This window comes from Neurospora crassa, linkage group I (genome assembly GCF_000182925.2).
Source record: "Neurospora crassa OR74A linkage group I, whole genome shotgun sequence".
Taxonomy (NCBI): Eukaryota; Fungi; Ascomycota; class Sordariomycetes; order Sordariales; family Sordariaceae; genus Neurospora; species Neurospora crassa.
Genome location: NC_026501.1, coordinates 7460620 through 7475629, shown reverse-complemented (window position 1 = coordinate 7475629; position 15010 = coordinate 7460620). Strand labels below are relative to the sequence as shown.

Here is a 15010-nt window from a genome sequence, read left to right as displayed (position 1 = left end):
CCCTCCTTCATTTCAACTTGTATCAAGACGCCCCAAGAGCCTCAAATGGTCGTTTGATTCCTGCTAGTGGGAAAGAACTAAGTTCAGTAGGTTTAGCCCTTTGGTTCGTCCAGAATCATGGCAAGAGAGGATAAGTATATGAGGCAAGCCTTGTAGTAAAGCACCAAGGGACCACAAACAGACATCAGAAGTATCTAGTATGTAGAGGTAACGATGCACAACTGTAGGGCAAAACACTGTTTCCCGAACTCAATGAAGTGCACTGATCGTATTGTGTGCACACAACAACTTGCAACGCATATTTTGGCATTTGACCCGTCGAAACGAAGGAAGCGAATCAACCAACTCAGGTTATCTTATGTAGTATTTAGTGGTGATGTCAGCGACCCAAGTCCTGGTTCGTTTCGTTTCGTTTCAAAAGTCCCCCTCTCCCGCCAAGAAAACAGCCAAGCGTTTGAGCTCGAGAACCGAATGGTAGCACCTCGCTCGCTGCACATACAAAGTACCTTACCTGAGTACATAAGCGCACCACTACCTACCACGTACCCGGTTATAGCTTCCGTCTGTGTGTACTGCCTTTACATACACTAGTAGTTTTCTCTTTTCTTTTCTTTCGGTACCTCTGTACCGGTGCCGCTCCACGCCTGTAACCAACTCAGCTTTCAAGTTCTCTCTCGTCCATAGTACTGTAGTATATTCTAGAGACCACAAAACAAAACAACCTCCACCCACCCACACACACGCACTCACTCACCATGTGAAACAACGAACCAATCCCCTCCCTTCCCCAAGCCAAGATATTACTCTTCTAGGAAAGTGTTTTTGCGCCCAGCGGCCGCGGCCGATGCCTCAAACCCACCCGACGAGAGGTACCGACATAGACAGTACATATGTAAAATCATGGGCTCGAGAGACAATAAACGAACCAAAAGATCAAAAGGGCACCTCGCATCTAACAAACAAAGCCTGGTGTTTAGCTGCCTGAGGGAGGGTAGGTATCCTTGTGAAATAGCGGAAATGCTTCTGCTTCTAGCGCGCGGTAATGGAACCTTGTTCGTATCCTTCGCGTATTTTGCCTAAATTATAGGGTTACACCCGCTGTGCGAATGTATCACTAGAAAGGCATGGATGGCTTGTGTTCTGGAGGTTGCATCTTGAGGAAATAGTATTTCTTCTGTAGAGACCCCAACCGTGTGTAGTATCACCACGTGTAATTCGTGCGCCTGTATATGGGTTAGTGGCCTTCCACCTCAAAGTCGGTGGACGATACTTTTTGTGGGGACGTATGCATTTCTGTATTTGTATCGGGTGTAGTACTAGGAGTGGTGGGTATATTTCTATCTTTTGTTTGTTTGTTCGTCGTCCGTTTCTTTGAAACTGATTATATAAACAGCTTCCAGGACGGTATTCGCATGTTGAATTGGATATACTGGTTAATCATGTAGACCAGTCCATATTACTCCCTCTCCCCCCCCCCCCCTCTCACGCCCAATGCCATTTTTTCCGGAACCCATCCCAACTCCAACCGCCTCTTCTTTTTGTTCAGAAAAACACATTACCTACTACCCGCCTTCTCCTCATCCACAGGCGCCCGTCTCCTCCCCTCGCCCGCCGCATCCTCCTTCGCTTTCTTCATATTATCCAGCCCCGTCTTATGCTCCTCATGCTCCTTGCTCAACGTCCTCGAGCCAACAAACAGCGAAACGAACAAACCCAGCGCGGCAAAGGCAACGTACACAATGTACATGGTGCGCAGGGCGTTGAAGTAGGCCTCACGGGCAATCTGGCGCTGGTCGGGAGGTAAAGAAGCAAGTCGACCCACGTTGGACGCGGCGCTTCCTCCCGTCAGGAGACTGGCGTTTTTGGGTCCCAGTTCTTGGACGAGGCGCTCGTGCTGTTTCTCCATGCGGTTTTGAAAGACAACGCCGCCGATGACGACCGAGACGGATGTCGAGAGCTGGCGGATGAAGCCGAATGTTCCGGTGGCCGCGGCGACGTCGCGGCCCGGGACGGTGGTTTGGAGAGCAATGAGAGGGGCTTGGAAATTGGGACCAACTCCGACACCAGCAACGATTCTGTTTCAAGTGTCAGTCATCTTGTCCAAGGCAAAGAGAGACGAAAAAAAAGAAATGGCTTACTGGAAGAGGATAATCTTGGCCCAGTTGGGCCTCGGCTCCAAGTCGATGAAAAGCCCAAAGCCCAACGTCATGACAGTCATGCCAAAGATGATTGGAGGCAAGTACTTGCCCGTCTTCTTAATATAAACACCGGTAGCGGCCGACACAATGGACAACGACATGGCAAATGCCAATACGTACACTCCCGACAACAACGGTGTGGCGCCCAGCACAGCCTGGAAGTAAAGGGGGAGGTAGTAACTACCTGAGATAAAGACAAATCCCTGGCAAGCACACACCAGCAACGAAGCCACGCTCGCCCGGCGCTTGAACAGCCGCATTGGGATGACGGGATACTTGGCGACCTTCCACTCGATCAGACCAAAGATGCCAATCACAACGATGCCGAATACGATCAAGCAGATAACGGTTGCCGACTTCCAGGGGTACGATACGCCGCCAAACTCCAAGCCGAGCAGGACCATGAGCGTGCCTCCGACAATGGTCACGGAGCCGAGCCAGTCTACCGCCATCAGGCCCTGGCGAATCGGCGTCCGTGGGTTGTGCAGCTTGAGGACAAACGCCAAAATGGCCATGCCCACTCCCGAGATGGGCAGATTGATGTAGAAACACCATCTCCATGTGACTTTGCTTGTGAAGGTACCTCCGAGAATGGGTCCAATTGCGCTCGCCAGTGCCCAGACCATGCCCATGACACCAAAGTAGATTCCTGTAGCACGCAAGCACCGTCAGCTTTTTGTCCCCAAAGCACTCGGTTCCCCAATGAGAGAAAAAAAAAAAAAACAACCTACCTCGTTTCCGCATCGAAAACAAATCACTAATGCAAATATTCACCAAAATGATGATCCCCCCACCACCCACACCCTGAATCGCCCTGGCAGCCAACAACATGCCCATATTCTTGCTCAACGCGCAGATCAGGGAGCCAATCCAAAACACGCCCACGGTCATCAACAAAATCGGCTTTCGGCCCCAAATATCCGAAATCTTGCCCCACATGGGCGCCGTCGCCGCGTTGGCCAAGAGGTACGCCGATCCGATCCATGTGTACCCTGTTGTACTGCCGAACTCCTCGGAGATCGTGGGAATGGCAACCGTCACAATGGTCACGTCCAGAGCAGCCAGGAAGAGGGCGCTGGCTAGGGCGAGGATAATGGCGGTTGTTTCGAGGCTGGTGCGGCCTTCTTCGGGGGCGGCTGATGGGCCGGTGACCGTTGTTGGAGGGTCGGTTGGCGGCGCGGTTGGGTCGGCATCTTCGTTGGCTCTTTCGAGTTCTTGCTCCTTCTCTTGCTCCTCTTTGGCTTGGGGATTGTTGATGTTATTTTGGACAGTGTTGTCGGAACTGCTGCCGTTGTCTGAGGCGGCTGCCGAGGTTTGTGTGAGTGTCGAACTGTCAACGGCCGGTGTCCCCCGACTGCCACGCGCCGCTGACGCCATGTCTCACTTTTTGGTTTATCACTAAAAGGTGACTTTGTGCGAGGCGCAATATGGTTTCTTTCGTATGTGAGACCGGATGTCAAGGTATTGGACCTACAAGCACTCAAAATGTCGATATACTCCTAGTTGCGCCGTTGAGAAAGAATGCCTTGTGCGACCGATCAGAGGAAAAGAGGAGAACCGGACGCAAGCGTTTGGTGGAAGCCGAGTCGGGAGGAGAGGTAGATACAAGAGATAGAAGCGTCGAGCAGTTTACTGCGATAATTGTGTTCTGATTCCCCGGGATAATATCGGAGGATTATTTGATGAAAACAAAGTCTACTGCGGTACGAGACGCAACCATGAAAAAGGGTCTGAGTGTAAGGAAGAACAATTAGTTGGACATGATCCTGGATGAAAACAAAACCCTGGGTCGAATTGTTCGCAGTGGCCGGGTGTCGCTACACAATTAAAAGTCCCAAATTGTTTGCCCAAGAGGAAAGAACAGACAGAAACTTGGAAGGAAAGGAGTTTGAGGACCTATGGGATTTTAAGTGTAGTACATACCTACCTACACTAACTTGAAAAGAGAGCCAAAAAAAAAAACTAAAAAAAAAAAAAAAAAAAAAAACTTTCAAAGCAAGCAAAGTATCAGAATTAGGGAAGGTGCGCGTTTGCTTGCCCCCCTCCCCGGTTCGATGGTGTCCAGGGTCGTTAGCTCTGACTTGACCCCACAGTAACTCTTTTACACCATCCCACGATACCCATGACGGCACCGAAGCCGGGTGACACGTACTTTGTAGACGGGCGAACATGTGAATAGAAACAGTGATAAAGGCAAAGAAATAATATGTAATAAGCAAGAACCTACCATATGTGCTTCATACATACTAGATGGATGGATCAACCGTTTCTCTGTATGTGTCGAGGACTCGAGGTTTTCTTTCTCTCTATGCGACCTTGTTGTTGCCATCACAGTTAGACCCTATCCGAGTCTGACCTCGCGTTTTTGGGCCTTCAGTCATACCGATCCGACGACTGCTGTGAAACGTCAACACACTTGTAAACCTCTGCCGGGGGTAGATACACCAGGTTAATACAAGTGAATTGGCCGTTAGTATAGATTAGTGGCAAATAAAGACAAGTCGGTCCCATAGAGTAGCAACTTATACCAGCAAAAGATAGTTTTCTCTAGGGCCGGGGGTATCACGCTCCCCTTTTTTTTCTTTTACCCGGCAGAGGTATACCGAAAACAGCGAAACTCCAGGTCCCTCAATTCTGCGCGGAGATTAAAGGCTCCAAAGCTGCTCAAGAAAACGTTATATCCGGCAGTCTCTAGATCGGCAAGTGGAAAAAGGTGGGCTCGAAAAAAGACGGCTGGGAGGAAACGAATGAAAAAAAAAATGACTGAACGAACCGAAGAAAAGCATTGGTCGATCGGTCGATTCCGACATTGACGGCCACCCTTGCGAATCCTCTGTTTGGGGTAACTTTGGGGAATCTGGAATCTGAAAGAGTATCTGGACCGCCCTTTGACCACCTAAGTCTAGAAGATGGACGATGAGGGGGGAAAAGGTCGAAAAGACCAAACGATTACGTACGAGCCGAGCTCCGAGCGCAACGTTGAAAATAAAGACTGAGACTGATTGGACCTATCGCATCATCTCTTTGACAGAATGTTGTAAAGCGTAGGGCGTAGGCGGCTCTTCTATACTGTTTTAAGCATATGACTTGTTCAAGGTGCAAAGTAATCGTTGCCCGACACTGGGACACAGTCAGAACCGGAGCTACAACTGAAAAGTCGGACGGTGTTTCACAGCAAGCAGACGGAGGCGCCCACCATTGAACTCGCAGCAGCAGTAGGTACTGTAGCGGCTGCACGCAACTGCACACCTGAACTTCCTGCGATCTCTTCATCAGTTCCATTTTTTCATTATCCGTTTCGGCTCAAGTCCCAAGTGCTGACGCGGAACTTGACACTGAAACAGAACAAGCTCATGTTCCACATCCACGTGCCGGGCGCTACCGAGCGGGGGTGATGGGAATGGCGGGGAACCGAGTTCGGGAGTTGGTTCTGAGTCGAATCGGCACGTGCCGGCAGGAGAGGAGGAAGGAGTTCGGGAAGTGGGGTGCCGGAGCTGTGGTCGACTGGTTCCCGCCCTCCATCACGGCATTACGTCCGATTAGTACAATACAGTGATCATGCCGGGTTATCAGACAGTTCCAAGTATTGTGGGAAGGCTTCGGGAAATGTTATCAGTCCTTTTTTCCCGAGTCGCTAGCTATCTTTTTACAAATTTACTAACGGTTTGTTCGACGAATACTTAATTGGGCCTCAGTGTGACTGTGTGTACAAGGCGGAATGGAAATAGTCTCCAGCAAGACAACGGTCTGTCCGACATTGCCTTCACTTGACACAAAACACAATAATAACACGCGAGACAAGGCAAGTGAACAGTATTCAGCATGAGCGTAGAGTCCTGAATGATCAAGAACCTAGTTCGTTCTATTAGAATTACTTTCCGAGAGAGAAAAATATGTATGAACTAATATACTCAAACGTTGTAGTCCCTCAAGCGACACTGACTGTCACTGAGTATCCACCCATCCATCCATCCATATCGAGCAGGTATATCCGACGGCCTGTGTCTTTGTACAACCTTCACACTAATTACTGGTTCTGCGAGCAAGCAGTTTTTTCTCATCCCAGGTAAAACAAACGTAGTACGAAAAAGAATGTCCCGCTCTACGTTATGCTACTTTTCATCCCCATCCCCTATCTAACATAATGTATAGGTATAAGTATATTTATATATGTACAACAAAAATCATCTTGAACATTCGGGCGCAAATGTCCAGGTTAGATCGTCTCGATTCATGTTCGTCATGACCGATTCATTCATCAGCGACGCGAACGCTCGACCGCAGCAGCGTTGGGGTTGGAGCTCGTCATCGTGAGACCAGCAGCGGCAGCAGGTGCCGGCGTGCTGGTGCGGGTGGGAGGGGCGGAACGGTTGTGAGCCATGTGCGCCTTAACCAAGTGGCCGGCGGCAAGAGCACTGCACAGAGACAACTCGCCGGCCAGGACGGCTGCGGCGACAATGCGAGCCAGACGTCTGGCGTTCTCACCAGGGTTGGTAGGGTGAGGGCCGCGGACACCGAGCATGTCGAGCATGGCCGACTGGGGCTCGAGGATGGTGCCACCGCCAAGGGTGCCGACTTCAATGGAAGGCATCGAGACGGAGATCTGGAGGTTTCCACGCAGGCTATGGATATGTTAGTCATGCATCTCCAACTTATCTAGGGGAATGGATACTCACTTTCTCATAAGGGTGATGCAGTTGGCACTTTCAACCACCTGGGCGGGATCTTGGCCAGTAGCAAGGAAGATAGCCGCGACAATGTTGGCCGCATGGGCATTGAAGCCACCCATGGAGCCAGCCATAGCGGAACCAATCAGATTTTTGTTGACGTTAAGCTCCACAAGGGTATCGACGTCGGTCTTGAGCACATTCTTGACGACATCGGCAGGAATGATGGCCTCGGCGACAACGCTCTTGCCGCGTCCGTCGATCCAGTTGATCGCAGCAGCCTTCTTATCCGTGCAGTAGTTGCCACTGAGGGAGACAATGTTCATATCCTCAAAACCCTCGTTGTACATGACGCTAAGGGCATGCTCGACACCCTTGGAAATCATGTTCATACCCATCGCATCACCAGTAGTAGTCTTGAAGCGGATGTAAAGGTTGGTACCCGCCATGGCAGTCTTCATGGTCTCCAGACGAGCGAAGCGAGATGTCGAATTGAAAGCCTTCTTCATGATAGACTGTCCCTTCTCGGAATCGAGCCAAAGCTTGGCAGCACCAGCTCTTTCAAGAGTCTCGAACTGAACGCAAGGGCCACGAGTCATACCATCAGCAGTCAGAACAGTAACAGCACCACCGCCAGAGTTGATGGCCTTGCAGCCTCTGCTGGTGGAAGCAACCAAAACGCCCTCAGTGGTAGCCATAGGGACGAAAAAGCTCTGTCCATCGATAACAAGGGGACCGGCAACACCAACAGGGAGAGGCATATAGCCGATGACGTTCTCGCAGCAAGCACCATGGACCTGGGCCCAGTTGTAGTTCTGGTAAGGAAGCTTGGAGCGGTCGAGAATGTTGGTCAACTCGGTGGTGGCCTTGGTGCGAGAGATGATCGAGCGGCGAACCTTGACAGCACGAGTGAAATCCTTGAGCGTCTTCTCGAGAGCATAACCGGGGATCTTGCCCTTGAGCGAGAGGTGGACGATTTCCTCATCGTTGAGCTCGTGAGTACGCTTCTCGGCGAGCATCTTATCGAGCTCCCCCTGGGAACGGATAGTAGTAGCGCGTTGGGCTGCAAGGGTAACAGCGCGGTTCTCCTTGGCCTGAGCATCATTTTCGTCATCAGTGCTGGACGGGGTAAGAGGAGCAACGGGGCTCGAGGGAGCGGTGGGCTTCATGTACTCTCCCAGGGGAAGGGTGGCAGATGCGGTATCGTTAAACTTTTGTGCCTCGTCCAGCTCCTTGGGGTTGATGGGGTGATCCGGAACGTTGGGGTCCTTGATGCCCCAGCGGGCAGCGTTGAAGAGATAGCCGTTGAGCGCAACACTGAGAGCGAGGGCGACCACGATCCACTTGGACAGAATAGGGTCTTCCAGGCTCTTAAGAATGCTGCCGACCATGCGGCCTCCATAGCCACCAAGGTTGGCGTAATCGCCACCCTCAACTTCGGCCGACTTCTGAGGAAGATCATAGTGGATAGAAGGATACTCAAGCTCGTAACGAATAGGAGTAAGGACGGTCACGATAGTCTCCCTGCCATCGGCGCGGGCGGCCTCGAGAATGATATCCAACCCGTTGGACGCAACCTTGAAAGGGTCAACCGGAGGAGGCGTCACGACACCGCCAAGACCACGAGCCCACGAAGAGATGCTGGAGATGGAGTTGGCGCTGCGGAAGGGAATGGTGCAGAGGTTGAGGACGTTGATCAGAACAAAGCCGGTCACCATCATGACCTTGAACTTGGGGATGTGAGTGCTCTTGAGCTGACGACCGAAGATGGTGGTTCCAGGCTGGTCCTTGCCATCAGCGCGGGGCCAGTCGTTGCTTTGGGCAACTTTCTCAGCAACGCGCCGGCTGACGCCATCCTCCTCCAAAGCCTTGCGCATCTGAACGTGGCGCTTGATGCGGTTAATTTCGAGCTTGATGCAGAGGATGGCAGTGTAGAAGGAGAAGAGCAGGATGCAGTCGAAGAAGAGGATCCACGCGGCAAGGAAGCAGAACTGCTGCAGGCCGCCCTGGACGCCAGAAGCAGCGCCCAAGACCAGAATGCCGGCCTCAATAGCGTAGTCCTTGACAATGTCAAAGCCCTTCTCCTTGATCGCAAGCTGAATAGCGGACTGGATGCTGTGGGCCGAATCGGCCTGCTTGGAAGGCTTGCCAGACTTTTCGGTCGGGCGGCGGTGGTCAATGGCATGCGACAAAACAGCGCGGGTCAGGACAATGTTCTTCTCAAAACCAATGGTAACGACCAAGAAGGGCAGACCCTCCGAAAGCAAAACCATGTTCATGGGAACTCCGAGCTTGGTGGTAACAAGGAGACCAAAGAGGAACGCGAAGATGGACGAGAAGATGACGCTGGTAGCAAGCCAGAAGTTGGATCCCATGCGGCGCATCGAGAGGAACAGCGAAACGAAGGTAAGGTGCATCGAGATGTAGCCCAGAGCCATGATGATGATATCAAGAGTCTCGGCGTTTCGGAGGAGATCGGTAAATTCGACCCAGGCGTTCTGTACCCACTTCACGATGCTGCTGCGAGTCTGGACACGGGCAGCCTTCATGATCCACATCTTCTTCTCGTGGCCGCGCTCGGTCTCAATGGTCTCCTGCGACGACACGGCATTCGGGATCTCCTGGGCGTTTGCCAAGAACTCGGGAGCTTGGCTGTACGGGAGAGAGAAGGCGAGCGCGCTGTCTTGGGAGTAGGTAAAGGAGATGGCAGTCGACGGCAGAGGCGTGATCGAGAGGTTGCTGGGGATGGGAACGGTGTTCGTCTGCGCGACAACGGGACCGGACTCGGCGGTATCGGGGAAGACGAGGGTGAGAAGAGCGAGGTGGTTGGCATTCGCAGGAACGGGAGCTTCGGGGTCGTGATTTTGCCAGTTCCACTCCGTATTGGCACCGGCGCGAAGCATCCTACTGCCCGCCTGGAGCGACTCCCATTCGGCCTTTCTGACGCTTCTGGTGACATTGAAGAGGCTGTTTTGAAGGAGGCCGATATAGGAGGAGCTGGCGAGCAGAGCGACGAGAACAATGGTGTGAATTGGGTTGGACGAGGTGATCTTGGACAATTTCTGGAGCGGAGGGGTGACCTTTTTGTTTATCCACGAAGGTGTGGCGGCCTGGGTGGCCGGCTGCTCCCCTCGAAAGCGCGAGGGGAGAAGGCTCGAGGCGATCATACTGGCAGATGTGTAGGGGGGAATTGGGACTGATCACCGAGATCCGACCGACATTGAGCAGGGTCGAGAGTGCAGTAGATATGGAATCTAGGACAAAGCAAGCGTCAGTAATCATGATCGAGACGAGACGACGCGCCGCGAGGCACAGATGGTTCAGTTATAATAAGCCCGAGTTGGCGGTCAGCAGCAGCGCGTGCCACCCGGAGGAGCGAACTAGGCCATCCCGCAGGTTGCCGAACATGAAAAGCACCACGTTCTTTTGCCGAGGATTATGGTGATAGTGCTGAAGGAAGGATTGCGGCGCGAAAGGGTCAAACTTACATCACAGGTTGCGATCAATTGTCGCGGGTACCGAGACCGCTCGACAGAACCGGTGCTGCGCTCCGCTTGTGAAAGCCGTCACGCGAACCTTGCGTCGTGCGCACTGGCCTCACAGCAGAAACGGGGAGTTTGAGAAACTCGTGCTGGCGAATCTCTCTTCCCGCCTTTCAGTTTGGTTGCACAAAATCCGATTATTGCAAAGAATAACCAGAGTGCAACAAGTCCCAAAGAACTGGAAAGGTGGTGGAACAAACTGAAGTTTGGTTGGCGGCTGCAATGAAGCTGCTACCTCGAGGTACGGTTGATGTACCTTTCAAAAGAATGAGGGGAGGAAGGGGGGGGGAGGGGGAAGAAGAATCGTTAGACAATGTTGAATTGAGCAACAAAAAAGTCCAAGATCCTGACCGGAGGGAGATCGGTACTTCTCCGTCACTTGTTGCTTGCTCTGCTCGAGATGAGGACCGAGGCGGAGTGGGTGTCCGGGTTGCCCTCTTGATAGGCAGGTAGGTATGGGAAATAATAAAAACTTCCAAAAAAAATTGGGAAGGACCAGGGGACCTCTCTCACTGGGTTGGACGATGCAGTGCCAGTAACACGGGCCACACCCGCTTTTGTGTCTTTCCCCAAGACGATCCAATCCGGGCGTCGCTTCTTTCGCGCTGCACGACGACCCCCTTTTTTCTTCACGATGGAACATTTTCCCACTTCCATTGACGACGGTTCGCCCAAGACACTGGAGATCTAAAAGACATTACTATGCTCGATTTGGGCTACGCTATGTGCACCGATCCATATCTTTTGCTTCAACCACCAACGATATTTCAACACGCCGTCCTCGCGCAATGGCCTTGGGCCCGAATGTTGGGTAAGGTAGAGCGAGGTCGCTTCACCGCCTAGGTTCCATTCACCACCTGCACTGTACCATCGCGACTAGTGACATGCCACTAAGTACGGGGCAACAGTCCACAACCTCTTCTCTTCTCTTGTGTTCTCACCATCCGGCGCATGGCTACCGTACAAATACGTGCTCGCCGTTTGGATCATTGTTTGATTGATGGGATCAAGCCAGCGTCATCAGCTTTGTCTTTGAACATGTTGCGCCGGCTATATGCGATGCTCGATACGATGTGCAGTGGCTTGAGGGGACAGAGCGTGCATGTGGGAACAAGCCGTCCCAACTGGATCGTTCACTTTGACGGCTACGTAATGATTGTACACCACCCCCTTTTCCTATTGTTTTTTTCTTCCCCAACGAACACTTTTCCGGCTTCCAGAAATCTCAAAATGGCAACCTGGCCACAACACAATCATTGGCTGTTCAAAGTTTTTTTTTTTCCTCTCGTGAGCAGCGCCAACTGAGCCAGTCATCACGGGCACCAAACGTTCAAAGACGAAAACCCCGGCACGGCGAATCGACATGATCTCCCAGATCCCTCCCAGCTGGGCAGGTTTGTTTCAATTCCAGCCTCCTCCAGCCTCTCCAGGTTGTTCCCTGAATATCATCACGTTGCAATAACCAGCCCCACCGAAAAAGGCCGAATGGATGTCTGGGCGCAATTTACCCCCCCTAGCCCCCACCATTATAACCGTTATCGTCCGTTATCGCCCGTCAAGCTCGCTTGGACGTGGCATTGCAGAAGGCTCTCGGCTTTTGGACGAGGTCGTGGATCCTGGCGACAAGAATGCTGATGCGGGACCCATGGTTGCTTATCGATACCGGTCATTGCTTATGATGCTTATCAGATGATCTGATTATTTCTTACTGCCCCTCCATCTCCACCATGACTCTACACACATGGAGTAGCGTCGAGTCGCCAAATGCCCCTCCATAACTGGCCGTCTACAATTACTGAACTGATCGTGAACTCCAGCAAAGCCAACGCTTAGTTTGGTGGGAGTTTGGCTAATGTTTTGTGGTGAGAGTGTACGGATGATGGACTTGACAGTTTCTCGGAATTCGGGGTTTCTCTGGCGTTGGGGGGGGCTTTAATATGATAGGTGAGCTGTCGCAATGACCATCTGTTTTCGAGCCGGACTTTGGGAAGCATTGATTCTGGGTTTTGGAACGTAAAACCCCGCCGAAGTGCAGACGTTCGAGCTGCGTTTGTACCCAATGCTACCGAGTCCAAAGTCCCATCACAGCTACAGGGAGCGTTCATAGGCGGAGTTAACACTCGGGGTTCTGTTTCACGCGCTTTGCATTTTCTACAGTACATAAAGGCCGCCCTTCTCCGATATCGTTCTCAGATCACGTCGTACAAAGGCGTTGAGCCCGCATTGATAAAAGAATACCACGTCAACTTCAGCTCGACATAGTTTGCCAGATGCAACCAAGTTGTGAACGAACGACCCCCATCACGGTATGTAAAGCGGAGGTACGGAATTGTTGCGAGCGGAAGCTCATGGGAAGTGCCCCTGGGTTGACTCTTGGAACCCTAACCCTCGTGCATTGACCGTTTGCGCCGATTAGTTGTGATTCTGCGGCGGGCTCAATTGTATACCAAGTATAGGATGCGCACAGGCGCCGTTCCTTGGTACATAGTGTGCGCCGATGAGTGAGGTCCAGTGGCGTTCAGGGACCTTATCGACGCTTGTTTATCCGTCTTATCTGAACTTTCGTTGGGGGCCGTGCCTCCTGTTTCGCCGCCGCTCTCGCTGATTGCGACATCCACCTACGACGGCCATCACCAACCGCCTGATCCTTCTCAAAAGATACTGCAGGGTCGTCTATTGAATAAACACGCCCGAATATCATGGGCTTCCTCGAGTGGCTGATGCCCCCAAGTATCTTCAATGTGTTCCAAACACGCCTGCTAGAAAACGGGCAAGGTGCTCAGCCGGAGCCCGATTTCAGGCCGGCTCTCCTGGTGGTTGACATGCAAGAGGACTTCTGCCCACCGGTAAGCCTCAGGATCTGCTTCCTGCACGTACCTGTACAGAACTCGCAGCAGCATCGATATTTTAGTCTTTTTCTGTGACGTTTTTCACCCATCCTGACTACCCTCACTCGTTATCATTTGAATCCTCGCATTGTTCTGGCCTCTTTTATTGCTTCAAGAAAGCTGGAAGTTGTACTGTGGCGAGAACATACCATTCGTGTCGTCGCCGTGTAAGCCTCATTCTACGGGCAGACAGACCACTTGCAATCTCCCTATGAGCTCAGTGGCTTGCAAAAAATACACAGGCCCATCTCTTTCTTCATCTCATATTAAGTCAAATCACCTCACTCTTCACATCACCACAGTCCGCTCACTTTACCTTGATTTCACACCCACCTTCACCCATACTCAAACACTAACACTGGTCTTGCAAACAGAACGGCACCCTGGCAGTCACCGGCGGCCGCTCCATAACCCCCCTAATCAACACCCTCCTCTCCTCCCCTCTCTTCGTCCTCCGCATCGCCACAAAGGACTGGCACCCGCCCAACCACATCTCCTTCGCCTCCAACCACAACCACGCCTCCTCCCCATCCCCCTGCTGCCCTGACTCCTCCGGAAAAGCCGCCATCCCCTTCCTGTCCACCACCACCGTCCACAACCCCCACAACCCCTCCGAGTCCTACACTACCCGCCTCTGGCCCTCGCACTGCATCGCCGACACCCCCGGCGCTAGCCTCATCCCCGAGCTGGACGTTTCCAAAATCGACCAGATCCTCGAAAAGGGAACCAACCGCCTTGTCGAAATGTACTCGGCCTTTTACGACCCCTTCACCTCACCCCGCGTGAGCGATTCGGGCCTCGCACACATGTTGAGGGAGGCCAAGGTAACGCACGTCTATGTGGTGGGGCTGGCGGCCGATTATTGCGTGTGGAGCACGGCGATGGATGCACATAACGAAGGGTTTGAGACGGTGGTGGTGGAGGAGGCGACGAAGCCTGTTGATGAGGACGGGTGGAGGAGGTGTAAGGAGGCGCTTGTGGGGGAGCCGGGGGTGAGGGTTGTGAGGTGGGAGGGAGAGGAGGTTAGAAGGCTGTTTCCTGGGGGTTTGGTGACAACAACTGTCGGTGCTGGGAATGACGAGGAGGTAGTGGAGGAGGAGGAGGAGGAGGAGAAGATTTGAGGAGGTGGAAGGAAAGGGAGGGAGGAAAATTGAAACTGGAACTGCTGGCGGGGATGGACGAGGTCAGCGGGAAAAGGCTTTGGCTTTTTGTTGTGCTTTTGTAGGCGGGTGAAGAGGTACCTTATATGCAGCGTTGGCTGCTCGGTCGTTCAACGGGAGCATGACAACATGCAGTGCACAGGCATGGCATGGCGGCCATGCTTCAGGGCGGATACTGCGTTGCTTCGGCGCCTGCGTTGCGTTGCGTTGCGTTGCGTTGCGTTGCGTTACGAGCTTTAGATTGTTTATTTGTTTTCATTTTCATTCCACGGCCGATTATAGCTGACTTTGTTTAGGCTTAGCGATGAGCGCTCTTAGCGATACATTCTTGATACCCTTTCAGGAAGATGACGAGCAGATACCGACATGTGTTGTGCAATATCATGGCGATTTGAAGGGGAAGCTTTGCCATGTGTCAGTACACTGCCTAGTATTCGGCATCCCGCTCAACGCGGATTTAAAAAAAAAAAAAAAGAAAAAAAAAAAAAAAAAAAAAACCAAGAGGTACTCGGAGTCTCCCGCCTACTACGGTGTCGAATTCGTGGTTGGACACAT

The 15010-nt window shown here is 52.3% G+C and overlaps 3 protein-coding genes across 3 annotated transcripts; 1 reads left to right on the top strand and 2 right to left on the bottom strand.

The window, feature by feature from the left end:
* Positions 1-1314: 1314 nt before the first annotated feature.
* Positions 1315-4115, bottom strand: NCU00711 (multidrug resistance protein fnx1). The gene is made up of 3 exons (XM_959452.3): positions 2930-4115; positions 2139-2847; positions 1315-2075 (listed from the first exon to the last, which is right to left on the bottom strand). The coding sequence occupies exons 1-3, from the start codon at positions 3573-3575 to the stop codon at positions 1556-1558; spliced, it is 1875 nt and encodes a 624-aa protein (XP_964545.2). The 5' UTR covers positions 3576-4115; the 3' UTR covers positions 1315-1555.
* Positions 4116-6022: 1907 nt separating this feature from the next.
* NCU00712 (3-hydroxy-3-methylglutaryl-coenzyme A reductase) lies at positions 6023-10918 on the bottom strand. Its single transcript, XM_959453.3, has 3 exons — positions 10354-10918; positions 6875-10119; positions 6023-6820 (listed from the first exon to the last, which is right to left on the bottom strand). The coding sequence occupies exons 2-3, from the start codon at positions 10030-10032 to the stop codon at positions 6457-6459; spliced, it is 3522 nt and encodes a 1173-aa protein (XP_964546.1). The 5' UTR covers positions 10033-10119; positions 10354-10918; the 3' UTR covers positions 6023-6456.
* Positions 10919-12762: 1844 nt separating this feature from the next.
* nic-8 (nicotinic acid-8) lies at positions 12763-14952 on the top strand. Its single transcript, XM_959454.3, has 2 exons — positions 12763-13253; positions 13670-14952. The coding sequence occupies exons 1-2, from the start codon at positions 13107-13109 to the stop codon at positions 14414-14416; spliced, it is 894 nt and encodes a 297-aa protein (XP_964547.1). The 5' UTR covers positions 12763-13106; the 3' UTR covers positions 14417-14952.
* The last annotated feature ends 58 nt before the right edge of the window (positions 14953-15010 follow it).